The 15,272-nt window shown below is 38.2% G+C and overlaps 1 protein-coding gene across 1 annotated transcript; it reads right to left on the bottom strand.

Annotated features, from left to right (window-relative positions):
- Positions 1-463: 463 nt before the first annotated feature.
- Positions 464-8,569, bottom strand: LOC110942699 (pyrroline-5-carboxylate reductase 1-like). The gene is made up of 2 exons (XM_022184468.1): positions 8,052-8,569; positions 464-710 (listed from the first exon to the last, which is right to left on the bottom strand). The coding sequence occupies exons 1-2, from the start codon at positions 8,567-8,569 to the stop codon at positions 464-466; spliced, it is 765 nt and encodes a 254-aa protein (XP_022040160.1).
- Positions 8,570-15,272: the final 6,703 nt, after the last annotated feature.

Here is a 15,272-nt window from a genome sequence, read left to right on the forward strand (position 1 = left end):
GTTACTGATTTCCGTGAGGGTCTCGTACTTTGAGAGAGTCATGAACTCTCGATGCTCAGCGCTCAGCATATTGTAATAGTCGTATATGTTCTGCTCCTCGGTAGTCACTAACTCATCACAGAATCTCAGCTTATCCATGAAAGTACCCGTGAACTTACCAATTGATTCGCACTTTTGCCTTAACTGGATGAATTCCTCCTTGATTCTGTTGATGATCGCCTTGGGAATGTGGTGTTTAAGGAATGGTACCTTAAACTCGTCCCACACCATAGCCTTTGCAGCTTCGGCTCCAATCTCCTTCTTTGTATTTTCCTACCAATCTTTGGCTTGACCTCTTAACTGACCCGTTCCGTGAGCTACAAAATCGCTTACGTCATAGTGGGTCCTTTCAAACACCCCTTCGACATCACTTAGCCATCTTTGGCATATTATCGGGTCAACCTCCCCATTGTAAATTGGTGGTTTACATGCCATACTCTTTGTATGAGCAACCCTTACGTTCTTCGGATTTTTCCTTCACAAGGTTGACATTGTCTTCCAACCTTTTAACCCATTCTTTAACTAACGAAAGCATTGTACTTTGGATTTTGTCTATAAAACCGGATAGACTATTCTCAATTGCCTTCCCTACCTCTTCGCCAATCACTTCTTTCATTTGTTCGGTGTCTGTCGGCACCGCGTCATTGTTACCCTTTTCCGTCATCTTGAAACTGAAATGTTTATACCAATTATTAAACATTTCATTTATAACATATACTTTATTCACTTCGGTTTAGCCAAGTTCATAACTTGCTTTAACTGTTCTCATTTAGTGAACTTTCCGGGTTTGAGTGTGTTAAGACGCTCTTCCCATGCACGCCCATTCACATTTCGTTTTCAAGTAACTAATTCTACCGGATGTTTGATCAAGCTTGAACCGAACACACTTTGTTAACAACCTTGAGCTCTGATACCAACTTGTAACACTCGTCTCATTTGTTTAATAATTTTCCATAAAATACGCACTTTTATAAGAAATGAATAATTTCAAGTTAGACAAACAAATAAGGTTTCATGACGATAGTATCTTTCTTAACTAACATCTAGTTTAAATATCTAAAAACGATAAGTGTTTACAACATGAACATTGTTTACTACAAAGTTAGATAAACGCGGAAGCTTCATAAAAAGTGGTGTTCAGTTCATATTCGTCGCTTGATCTTCACCCATCCTAAGTTCAGACATACCTACACTGCAAATTTATCACAAATGTTAGTATATGAGACCTTAGAACCCGTCTAAACGGACCCGAAAGCTCAAAATCATCAAATAAACAAAATAAAAATTTTGTTTGGCAGTCGACCGTAGGCTACGGTTCACAGACCGTAGCTTACGGTTCACCTCTGATATTCAAACAGAACTCCTGAACCGTAGGCTACGGTCCAAAACCGTAGCTTATGGTCTGATGTGCATATTTTGTTTGTTTTCCGCTTTTAATACGAAAACCTTCATAACTTTTTATCCATTTGTCCGATTTACGTGATTCTTTTTCATACGCGTCCGTAAACGCATATATCATGTTCATTTCATCAAAAGTTGAGTTTAGGGACTGAAAGTCTATAATCCCCTATTACACTTATTCGACCCGCATAGATTTGCGTCAAATCTTATGTTACTCAAAATTGGGAATTTTACACATATTTACCCATTCCATGGGCTTATGATCATCGGCGTATCATTACCCATCTCATGGTTTTACGCCTCCGTGATCTAAAATTGCCAAATGATATTTAATCACTTCCGTAAAGACTACTTAGACAATTATTCGACCCGTTTGGCTCGTTTATGGAATTCTCCATTTTCAACAACTGCCAAACGTTTTCTAACCAAGTATGGATTCGATTAACTAGGTAGTGATCATCATCACTTCTACTAATACTACCATTTCTTATAAACACCAGTTCAAACGACTATAATGTTTCAAGTAACATAATGTAACTGTGTCACGGTTACATACCTTCAAAGCGTGCCCTTCAAACGCGCGTCACCACCGGCTTGTCCGCTCGACGTTCCGGTTTCCTTTCCTATGGAGTTCAAACACGAAGTGTGTAGAACTATTTTCTTAACATTCCACGTATAATTCGCCAAAATATACAAGTGTGCGTTTTTCAATCAGATTTTCAATATTAGGCTCTCTTTTAGGCATTTCTACGAACACCTAAAGGGCATAATTTCTGGAAATTAAATATTAAACCCATGACTAACTATGTAGCCAAAATAAATCATTTATTAAGCAAGTTCATGTCAATTTTTCACATCACATTCTGAAATCACTTTATAGAACTCAAATGACACTAGAACAACAATCATAATCCTAATGTTTATCATGTTTCTACAAAACCCACTAATCACCAACATTGGTGATTATGGAATTCACAAGTATTGAGCTTTATTTCATCAATCTAACAACTAGGGTTTATTCCTAGGCACTATTTCACTTCAAATTCATCCATACAACAATCAGGCAACATCAATTTCGAATTTCTTGTGTTCATGCAGAAATTTAGATGCAAATTTTCTATGAAATTTACATACCTTGTGATCCCTTCACTGAGGAGATCACTATTCTATGCTTGGATTTCGATTTGGAACGGAATTGGCCTTCAATTTGGACAAACTGGCAAGAACTAGGGTTTGGTGGAGGATCCTTGATTGCCCCTGTGTTTTAATCGACCAGACACACACTTCAGTGTGTGTTTGGTGTAGTTATTTTTGTTTTATTAATTTAAGTTTCAAATTTAACAACTTTGGTCCCTCATCTATTATCATGTTTTTATCTTAGGTGTTTTAACCCACTAGCATGATACTACAAGACTTTTCCTCTAACTAGGTTATTTTTATTCCTCGTTAGTTCATTTTGTTTATTTACCAACATTGTATTTATAATAAAAGATTTATATTTTTGGGTTGTTACAAAGTCGTACTAAAATTTAATCGCGTGCCCTAAGATTGTTGGAAACTTTTCAAAAAATGAGATGTATACCTAGTATCTCTATCAGATACTATGGAACCAGCACTCCATGTAAGGACACAATATTGTCAACATATAATTGAGCCAATTTGTCGGAACTAAAGGTTTCCTTAATTGGCAGAAAATAGGCTGACTTAGTCAGTCTGTCGACTATCACCCAAATTGGGTCATTGCCACGTTTCGTCTTTGGTAACCTGGTAATCAAGTCCATAGTTACCATTTCCCATTTCCAAGTGGTAATTTCAAGTTGTTGTAGCAGTCCCGACTGTTTCTGATGTTCGACTTTAACTTGCGAACACGTCAAACATTTAGCTACATAGGTGGCTATGGATTTCTTCATACCCATCCAACAGTAATTTCTTTGCAGATCCCTGTACATTTTATCTCCTTCAGGATGAACCGAATATTTTGAATTATGTGATTTATGGAGAATTAGATCTCTGGGTCCTCCAAAGATAGGAATCAATATGCGATTATTTAATCTTAGGATTCCATCATTTCCATGTGTTAACTGCTTAATAATTCCACCTAACCCTTCATTAGAAGCATTTGTTTCTAATAAGGCTTGCTTTTAAGCCTCTATTAGCTTTTCAATCAAGCTAGTCTGTAGCTCAATGCTTTTAACATTAACCCTAGTTGGTTTAATCCTTTGCTTGCGACTTAAGGCGTTGGCAACGACATTTGCCTTACAGGGATGGTAACAAATCTCACATTCATAATCGTTTAAAGTTTCCATCAATCGGCGTTGTCGCATGTTAATATTTTTTTTATTAAACAACTGTTGGAGACTTTTATGGTCCGTGTATATGATACACTTTATGCCATATAAGTAATGTCTCCAAAGTTTCAATGTAAACACAACTGCACCCAGTTGTCGTGATGCATAGGCTATCACTTTGCCTATTTGCGTAAGCACACAACCCATTCCTGTGTGAGAAGCATCACAATACACGACAAAATCTTCAATTCCTTCAGGTAGTGTTAAGACAGGAGCATTGCTCAGTTTCTGCTTTAGAATATCAAAGGATTCTCTCTGTTTAGGACCCCAGTCAAACTTTACATTCTTACGGGTCAACAAAGTCAAAGGAGTGGCGAGTCGAGAGAAGTTCTCAATGAATCTTCTATAATAGCCAACCAATCCTAAGAAACTACGGATTTCTGAAGGGGTTTTAGGTGTTTCCCAATTCATGATAGCTTCAATCTTAGAAGGATCCACTTGGATACCACGCTCGCTAATCATGTGTCCCAAGAATTGGATTTTGTGGAGTAAAAATTAACATTTGGAGAACTTATCATAGAGTTTCTCCTATTGTAGTAGACCGAGTATACATCGAATATGTCTCTCATGATCATCCTTGCTGCGCGAGTAGATAAGTATTTCGTCTATGAAGACAATGACAAACTTATCCAAGTACAGCTTGCAGACTCTATTCATGAGATCCATGAATACTGTAGGTGCATTTGTGAGCCCAAAAGGCATCACGAGGAATTCATAGTGGTCGTATCTAGTTAGAAATGCATTTTTTGGAAAATCTTCACTCCGGACATTTAGTTGGTGATAACCAGATCTCAAATCAATCTTTGAGAAGTAACTAGCTCCTTGTAATTGATCAGACATATCATCGATCCTTGGTAAAGGGTAGAGGTTCTTAATTGTAATTTTATTTTGTTCATGGTAGTCAATGCACATTCGCATTGAACTGTCTTTCTCTTTGACAAAAATAATAGGAGCTCCTCAGGGCGAGGAACTCGGCTGAATAAAGCCTTTATCCAGAAGCTCTTCAAGTTGTGTCTTCATCTCAGTGGGTGCCAAATGGTACGGAGCTCTGGCTAAAGGAGCCGATCCAGGCAAAATGTCAATTCTGAACTCGACTTGCCTATCCGGGGGAAAACCGAGTAAGTATTCGGGGAAAACACTAGGATATTCTGAGATAATTGGAATATCTTTGATTTTGGGTTTAGTTTGTCAATAGTTACTTGTGCCATGTAAATGACGCATCATCTTTTCAAACACTTGGATGCCTTAAGCAAAGATGCTTTCTCAGGCAATCCATAATGTTGATCTCCATGAATAGTGAATATATCACCAGGTGGGATTTAATTTCAATATGTTTCTTATTGCAGGCAATGCGGGCTTGGTTTATGAGCTAACCAATCCATGCCTAAAACTATATCGAATCCCGCAAGATTCATAGGTAAAAGGTTAACAGAGATAGATTGGTTCTTGATGGATATAACGCATCCGTCAAAAATCGTGGAAGCTATTTCTATGCTACCATCGGCCATTTTGACCTCATAAGTAATATCTAAGGCTCTTAAGGGCAGGTTATAAGCTTACTAAATTTATGGTCAACGAAGCTCTTATCAGCTCCAGAATCAAATAATACTCAAGAAAATATATCATTTATGAGAAACGTACCAGTAACGACAATCGCGTCTTTAATTGCTTCCCTCACAGTCAAGTGGAAAGCTCTAGCATTCAACTTCTTTGCTTCCCCAGGTTTTGGCACTTCCCTCAGTTGTACGCTTGGGACAATTAGTCTTTATGTGGTCTTTCTCACCACGTCCGTAACAGACCACATTCTTTAAATCTTTACATTCATGGGACTTGTGGCCTGTTCTCTTGCAGATACCACATTGTTTCAATTGCTGGTCTGTTCGACACTATCCCTAGTGCCGCCTTCCACATGTCTTACACGCGGGTCTATCATCATCAGACCTTTGTTGGTTCTTATTAAAACCAAATTTTCCTTTCTTTGATTCTTGGAAGCGGTTGTCCTCACACTACCTCTTCCCGTCAGTCTCAGTCTTGATTGATCTCAGTCTCACCTCATCTTGAGTCAGGGAGAGAGATAGATCTACAAAAGATCTAAAAGTAGTGGGTTTGGAGGCTTTCACCATGCCTTTAATTTTTTATGCCAAACCACCAATGAATCACGCAATGCGCTTAGATTCCGGAGTAATCAGATGTGGACCAATATGGACAAGGAATTGTAGTCGGACACATATTTCCAACAGTCCATATTCTTCGTAGTAAGAGTCAGAAAATCAGACTCTACCTTCTCGACCTCATGAGGAGAGCAGTATGTTTCTTTAATCAGGTCCACAAATTTGGACCAACTCATGTTGTACAGGGAAACTTCCTTGTAAATTGTATCATGGCTTTCCACCATGTTAGAGCATCTCCCTTAAACGACTAAGATACATACTTAATAGTATCTTTATCAGCTCAATCACTGATATCAACAATAGTCTCCATTTCATCTAGCCACTTCATGGCATCAATGGCTCCCTTTTCCCCGTGAAGTCTTAAGGTTTGCAAGAGACAAAGTATTTATAGGTACACCCTTCCTTAATATTCCGGGCTTCCTTTTTGACAACACGTTTTTGTTCACTCCTCTCATTCGAGGAATAATGTGAACTTTGAGATTTATGTGTGGAAGATGGAGGGATGGATGCGGTTATAGAGTGAGTGGAGCCTGGTCCTTTAAAATTGCCGTTGAAGTCGGCTATAGTTTTGCTGACTTCCGCAGCAATTAGGGATCGAATGTTATTTCCCTCGCCTTCGCGGGTAACATGCTCAATATTGTCACGCCCGCCATCGGCTCCACCAGAATTTTGGTTTGCCATAATATTGAAAATTGGACTACAAGCCAACAATAAATTATTGCTTAGTGCAATTCATTTAAACATTACATTGAATGTTAAAATGGAAAAGGTCATCGAATTTGATGATTTGATAATGTTATTAGTCGTGGTCTCATTCAACCATTTGGGCGATAAGGTTTGGATATATATCCTCCACCTTTTTTTCGGTCAGTGTGTTTCCACATTGTCACACTGCCTATTTATAATTTAACATTACATTGAATGTTAAATGAAAATAATTATCGAATTTGATGATTTGATAATAATAATATTATTAGCCATGATCTCATTCGATCGTATGGGCTATAAGGCTTGGACATATGTCCTCCACCTTTTCGGCCAGTGTGCCATATGGTCACATCTGCCATTAATAATTGTCATATTCGACAATAATTTATTTGCTCAGGGTAAATTATTTAACATTACATTGAATGTTAAATGGAAATGATTATTGAATTTATGTCTTAATGGTTTGAATATATATATATATATATATATATATATATATATATATATATATATATATATATATATTCTTAGCCGTGGTCTCGTTCGACCATAGAACTTTAACGTTTGGACATATGTCCACCACCTCTTTGGTCAATATGCTTCCTCATTGTCACACTGCCAGTAATAATTACCAATAATATAGGCTTGGCCATATGGCTGTCAAACCATTAAGAATAATTTGCTGATTTTGGGCAGATCAATAAAGTTTAAATTAAATGTCGAGACAAATGCTTGAATAAATGTGAAAAGAAAGATAATTCAAAATTCTCATAAATAAAGAAATTACAATACTTTGTCCAACATTGACTTTTGAAATGAAATTACAATACTATGTCCAAATATGGACTTTTGGAATTAAATTACAACTAAAAGATAAAATTCAAAGTCTTCATTCATTTTTCATTCCTTTGATGATTTTGGAAAGTTTCTTAAACATGTTGCTCGTCCTCCGCTCATTCTTTTCCGCTTGTCATTGGATTTGTTCCGCTCATTCCAATGCTTGATTGATAGCCTCAAGTTGTTGCTGTGGTTGTAGTTGTGGAACAACCGGGTATGAATATCCGAGGTTTGGATAGACCGGATTGTGATAGGTGGGAGGAAATGGAGGCGGGTACAAGGCATTCTAAATGACCGCCTGTAAATAGGGGTCGTATGACGGAGCTGAATAATTATAATCCATAGGGGCTGCCATGTAAGAAGTGTCATATCCACTCATATATGGATATGTAGGAATAGGGTTGTCAAAACCCATAGGTGGTTGTTGAGGTGGCTCAACAATAGGTTCAGCATTAGAGGGTCCACCCATTTATGGGTCTTGTGGATAGTTGGTTAGCTTGGGAGTAAAGGTGGGAATGATCCCGACCATTTCCCATCACGCACTTACATTCGTGCTCTGGTGCGAGGCTTCCTTGGTTGAGGTGGTGGTTGTTGTTGCTCCACTGGCTCCACTGGCTCATCCTCTTGTGGAGGTGACGTTGTTTGAGGAGGTGGATAAGAAGGTGTGTGAGGGTTATGTTCAGGGGTATTGTACAAAGTAAACTGATTAAAATATTGATCCCATTCATCGGGACCTTGATAAGGTGAACCTGCATAAGATGTAGTATCACTTGACAACTCGATATGATGAAAGTTGGTTCCAAATGGTGGCATCTCAGGATCAGAGTCATCATTTTGTTGGTTTTGGCTAGCAGGAGGTGAATTTATGTATTGGTTTGGGTCAAAGGAATCATGGTGAGAATGATGAGAATGTGAATGGTGTGAGACTGAGCGTCTCAAATGTTGGGAAGAGTATGATTCACTCGAATGTTGAGGATGATCTGAGTTATGCGAGTGTGATGGTTGTAGTTGCAATGGTCCTCCCCGCATGGGACCTTTTCCTCTCCCTCTTTGTCTTGGCGGCATATTTCACCTGTTAAATATCAAAATCAATAACATAACTAAATAGATATGAGTGGTCTTAGGTTAATGCCTAAACTCGGAGAGTCTAAGGAATATTCAAATGTGATATTTGAGCTTAGACAAAAAAGGCTAGTGTCTAATTCGCTCAAACGTTGGCTCTGATACCAACCTGTAGGCTTTTTGCTTAGAGTCGCAAATTCCAATATACAATTACCGAGCAACTCCAACCTATTCTGTACTTGCTAACACATGCTTAGTCTTTTGAAAATACGTTAGTTTTCACTGGTAAATATAATTAACCGAAACGTTTTGAAAATCTTTTCAAAACCATTTTTATACCATCTGGTATATCATTTTCATAAATAACTTGGGACAAACTATATCTTTTGTTACCAGTATTACATGCTTGTCAATACATATGGGGCCCGGAACTAAAGTTCGATACATGATTAACCGACACACCACTAATCCCCATATTGGGTAAGAAAAATATTTTACCATAGCATTAGAATCTGTCAGGTGTATGCCTACACCCCGTGCTTAGGTCGTGGCCACTTGCAATTAAGTAAGTCGTGGATATCCAAGAGACGGTTGCATTAACCCCCAATGTTTAAGTTATCAAGCATAACAGATTAAAATGGGTTATTTGAATTTTGGACACATTGGTCATTGATCCTATACCCGACCAAGCGGTAATAATTTACCGTATCCCAAGCCCGTATAGGGAAAATAGATTAAGAGTATTTACCAGAGCTTTATCTTTACAATCCAAAGATATATTAAGCACAACCATTTAACCAAAATGACTAACACAAGTGCAATTTACGTGAGGCTCTAGTCTGGAATGGACAGAACTATGATCCGTTAAAATGTTAACGGGTCTTATTCAAGTAATAGGACTTGGACTTGTTAACTTATAATAAAATCGGTAAGCGGAGACCGGATAGAATGTGGTTTGTACCCTCACGAGTACTATTACTCATATAATATGGGTCAAACAATCATACATTCTGATTAGAAGTGATTTGGAAAGGTTTTGACACGATTCGGCTAACTTATATAAACAAGGCTATATAAGTCAACCGTACGCGCATAGGCGACATCGGGTGATCAAATAGGTCTATGTCAAGTCCATTATACCAAAACATGTTTAATATGATGTTATATCAGTTTCAAACTCAGATTACATGTTCATTATGTGCCAAATCCATTTTATGCATAAAAAAGGGCATTCTTGTCAATATTTAGGCATATTTATGGACTTGCATAAAAACCCGACAAAAGATATGATCAAATGGTATAACCCCAGAGAGTTATTCCATACCATAATATGATCATAATACAACTTCAAATCAGTAGCTAACTTAACTCAAACGGGTCAGAATTGAAAGTCAAAGAAGAAGTCAACTGTTTGACTTTTGGTTGCAAACCGAGCATTAAGCAGGAAATGACAGGTTGACAATGATCTAACATGTCCTAATATGTTATACAAACTAATATTATATTAAAAATCAAGGTTTTAATACTTAGAAGTTCATTTAACATAATATACGAAAATCTGTGTTTTGACTTTTATTTTAGTAAAACTTTGACCCATCATTTGACCAACTTAACATGATATTCAGAAGGTTCTCTCATAGGGGATTATCACCTACGTTATTACGATCACTAAGCCATGTTCAATTTGAACATTGGCTTGACCGAAATGGTCATAACCGAAAGTCAAAGCAAAAGTCAATTTGCTTGACTTTCGGCCATTATCTAGCCTATAAATGAATAAGACTAAGAGAGAACACTTACAAGTATTCAAGGCAGAGTTAAAACTCTAGAGAGGAGACCTCTATAGATCAGAAGCACTCTAAGTAGATTAAGATAATGAAAGTGAGAAAGGTGCAAGTTCAAATAAGCATGAAGGTGCCTATTTATACTTGATCAAGACTCACAAGATGATGCCACTTATCCCTGATGCTTTGAGATGCTTAGTGTAGGTCCGGGTTTCGGGATCGATTCCATGATTTTCATGATTATGTTCAAGACGGGAAGAGATTATAGATGATAAACAAACAAACTTTGTATTAATCCGGTAGTAAAACATTACAAGTCGGCCCGATTACATGATAACCGAACTAATACCAAAGGAGTATACATTCGGGAAGAGATCAAGTGGTGATCTCTCCCGGTGAGGTCTCAAACCTCCACTAACTCTCTTGTGTTGCAAATGACAAAGTGTTGGTATTTATACCCAACACAGGTTGTATGGTCGAAGGATCAAACTGACTGATCGATAGATCATCTGTCGATGATTCAGCTTTCGAAAGATACACATATACCTCGAAGGATGACATATCCTTCGATGGATATCCTTCGAGTTCATCGAAGGATATACACAATCCTTCGATGCCTTATCCTTCGACACCAAACATTATACAACCATAATTTGTCTAGCAAACACACACGGTCAAACGAATAACCCTCTCGTTTGACCACTTCAAACGAGCGGGTCTATACACGTTCGATAGACCGTTTCACTAACTATTACAAATTCAGCGTAAAATAATAACTAATCTATTCGACAAGCATCGGACACAAAATCTGCATCAACAAATTCCCCCTTGTCCGTTGCTGTCGAATGCTGAACATGCAACTGCAATCGATCTTCAGTCAAGTATTTATCTTCTCTGTGTTAACAAATTCCCCCTTGACCGATGATCCAGGTAAGTAGTATCTTGATGCTCCTTGTATAATATTTCCCCCCCAAAGTACGCGTATCCGTGTTGGGTGTTGTGCAATTTCCTCAAAAGGCTCAATTGACCGATCTTCCGCTGATCTTCCAAAACTCCAACCGGCATTTGATAAGGGTTCCATTCTTTAAAAAACTGCATCAAGTCTTGATCTTCAAGCATACTACATTGATAGAGATTTCTGGTGAACTGTCTTCTGTAATCCGTCTTTGTGGAATCGACCAAGTAATGCACTTTAATCTTCAGCATCAACACTCAGGAAAGTCAGCTAGACCAAGTGTATCCCTTGCAAGCTCAACCAAACGGCACGCTTAGTTGAACTACATCCAGATCTCATTGTCTCGCCTTTGTGAAGTTGACCACGTAATGCACTACGAATCTTCAGCATTAGTACTCAGGAAGTCAGCTTGACCAAGTACATCGTTTGCAAACTCAACGAATTGAGTTACCCCCAGATCCCTGTAAAATCCCAAAGAAACATCAAACCCAAAACCGAATCCTGCAGGTCTTCAGCCTTGAATTATCAACTTCCATAAAGATTCCCCCAGGTCTTCAGTAAACAGCGCTTTGAAACAACTGTCGACTTTAGATACCTGTATGTTTCCGTGCAAAACCCTTCACGCTGGCTGGAGAATTAATTAAAATCCTCAAATATGTGTCTGTGCAAAACATTCCACGCAGAATCGTTTGTATCACCAGAAAATCACAAACTCTACCACCTGTGATTGCGTTTAGAAATTTACCGAAGAAATTCAACATATGAAAATTTTTATCCCCCCATTTCTTTGGTAAAATCTCTAAACCTTAACAGATTCTTTCCACTTCAAAGAAACTGTCGTCAATTTCACATAACAAATTCTCTCCACTGAGTAGAATTTATCTTCAAATGTTCACCAATTCCCTCCACTGAGCGGAACTGTCATCAATCTTCATTGAATGTTCTCGGTTCCGAAAAATCACGAACATGACTTTCTTCTTTGCATATTCTAGTTGAATAAAAACGTCCCCTGGTACCCCGTAGGATCTGACTTGTACCCCCCAAAGAATTAGTGAACTCGTTAGGACCGGTATTGACATTCTAGGTTCATTCATTCGTTACCAAATGCGAGAATATGACAATAAACAAAAAGATTTCTTCGTTGCATATTCTAGTTGATAAAGAAATTTCGCCTAGTACCCCGTAGGATCCGACTTGTATTCCCCCAAAGACTTTGTGAACTCGTTAGGACCGGTATAGACGTTCCAGGTTCATACGTTCGTTTTTAAATGCGAGAATATGACAATAAACAAAATGCTTTCGAACATTTCCGAATAACCGGTAACAATCATAAATATTGACGTGCGGAAGTGAACATACCATGTTGTTTTTGGCCCATAATAGTCGCGTTACCATTTTTGCCATTTGCATCGGTAACCGTGACTACCCCACATTTTTCAAAATATCATCATCTGTTTTCATCTTGCTGCATCATCCCGCGCGCTCCTTGAACCCGTACGAATTTTGATGTTGAAATTTAGATGCGCGGTTCAAATCAACTTCACCAAACCTCAACCCAACTGTGCAACTCACGAATAAAGACGGGTCCACGACTCCATGTCTCATCATCGTCAATACCCAAAAATAATAGGCCCAGTAAATAGCTACATCATGGCCCAAAATTCAAGAGTCCCAACTTTTGTGCAGTCACATAATCGGGTCCAAACCAACAACCATTCTTTAACAATTAGTGGGCACAAGATTAAAAACAAAATAAAAAGAAATTGTCCCACTAATACTTAAGTCTACGATGACTTAAGTTTAAAAAGGAGACAAATGACCCACTAAAATTTAAGTTCACTAAGACTTAAGCTCAAAATGAAAGGCTCAAATTTATATAGGTTCCCATGAAGACTTATTGGATATCCACGAAGAGTGTACTGATACCCAAAAAGACTTATGCTTGAAAATAAGGCCCATAAAGAAAATGAAATTCCTTGATCCCCTGAGCCCATCTCCTTCAACCCTAAAAATGTTCAGCCGACAACATATCCTGGATAAAAAAATCACTGTCTTCGTCTCCACACTTCCATTTCTGCGATGAACAAAAGGCAGCCACCAACCTCGTCTTCCTCTCTGCAAATTCACGAAGGATATATCTTTCGTGATGATCCTTCGTGATCTGTCTTGTCAATCTTTCGAAGCCCAAACAGCATCCTTCGAAATCTGAGGATGACCCTTCGAGATTTGTCTAATCTTTCGAAGTTCCTTATGACCCTTCGAAATCTGGAAATGTGATCCTTCGAAATCAGTTGATGTTGATCATTCGAAGCACAACAAATCTGATCCTTCGAGGAAAGTGAGATGACCCTTCGAATTCATTTGATCTTTCACAGAATTTGAGATGACCCTTCGAAGTAGGTAGATGATCCTTCGAAAACAGTTTGATCTTTCAAAGGATTTGAGTGACCCTTCGATACATTTTTCATCTTTCGCAGTTTGAAGGTGTCAAGAACATCAAGAACACAGGAGGTTGTGTAAATCTGCAGATTTATGAAAACACTTTGTAGATAATTTTTGATGATGATAACTTGAATATTTAGGTGAAAAACATAAAACCCAACACTCGTTTCAGCACAGATCTGAATATTCGGGTCCAGATCTGAGTTTTTCTTGATTTTCACCATTTTTACATCTTGAACAAAAAAGCACAAAAATCACAAATCTAGAGCACATGTGACTTAGTAAACGGTTAGATTTACTAAATCGGGCACCATGGCTCTGATACCAATTGTAGGTCCGGGTTTCGGGATCGATTCCGTGATTTTCATGATTATGTTCAAGACGGGAAGAGATTAGAGATGATAAACAAACAAACTTTGTATTAATCCGGTAGTAAAACATTACAAGTCGGCCCGATTACATGATAACCGAACTAATACCAAAGGAGTATACATTCGGGAAGAGATCAAGTGGTGATCTCTCCCGGTGAGGTCTCAAACCTCCACTAACTCTCTTGTGTTGCAAATGACAAAGTGTTGGTATTTATACCCAACACAGGTTGTATGGTCGAAGGATCAAACTGACTGATCGATAGATCATCTGTCGATCATTCAGCTTTCGAAAGATACACATATACCTCGAAGGATGACATATCCTTCGATGGATATCTTTCGAGCTCATCGAAGGATATACACAATCCTTCGATGCCTTATCCTTCGACACCAAACATTATACAACCATAATTTGTCTAGCAAACACACACGGTCAAACGAATAACCCTCTCGTTTGACCACTTCAAACGAGCGGGTCTATACACGTTCGATAGACCGTTTCACTAACTATTACAAAGCGTAAAATAATAACTAATCTATTCGACAAGCATCGGACACAAAATCTGCATCAACACTTAGGAGTGTCCTAGCAGGTATCAAAAGGAAGAGAGAAGTGGAAACTTTGCGAGCTAAATGGCAGGAGCAGCAGGCTGCTGCTGTAAGCTGCTTTCTGTCAGCTGCACCCCTTACGCACCGTAAGGGGTGGTGGCTTACGGTCTGTAAGGACCTTAGCGTGCCCATAGTTTCAAATACCTTACGGTCCGTAAGGCACAAGCCTTGCAGTCCGTAAGGGACTCATCAAAAAACAATAATAATAATAATAATAATAATAATAATAATAATAATAATAATAATAATAATAATAATCAATGCCTTATGGTCCGTAATGCATATGCCTTGCTGTCCGTAAGGAACCTTCAGAAGCCAATATTTGGCATTTTGTCATAAATGATCCCTCCACATCTAAACTTCCACATTTTATTCATTTAGTCCATCTCGTCCAAATAATTTGGCATATTTGAGAGTTGATTGGACACGTGTTACCACGTTATTTGCTATGAATTTCCGAGGTGTTACAAAAATCATGTTCATACCGTGTTTTACAAGATACAACAAGTAATTATGGGAAGACTTCAATTCAAGAGCAATGGTGA

Source organism: Helianthus annuus, chromosome 2, assembly GCF_002127325.2.
Source record: "Helianthus annuus cultivar XRQ/B chromosome 2, HanXRQr2.0-SUNRISE, whole genome shotgun sequence".
Classification (NCBI taxonomy): domain Eukaryota; kingdom Viridiplantae; phylum Streptophyta; class Magnoliopsida; order Asterales; family Asteraceae; genus Helianthus; species Helianthus annuus.

Excerpts from the sequence above, each read along its gene's own strand:
- LOC110942699 (XM_022184468.1), bottom strand. The coding sequence starts at position 8,569 with ATGCCGCCAAGACAAAGAGGGAGAGGAAAAGGTCCCATGCGGGGAGGA. Across the intron at positions 711-8,051 it reads CCTCGCACCAGAGCACGAAT|TTTCAAGATGACGGAAAAGG; the intron begins GTAAGTGCGTGA and ends TAAACATTTCAG.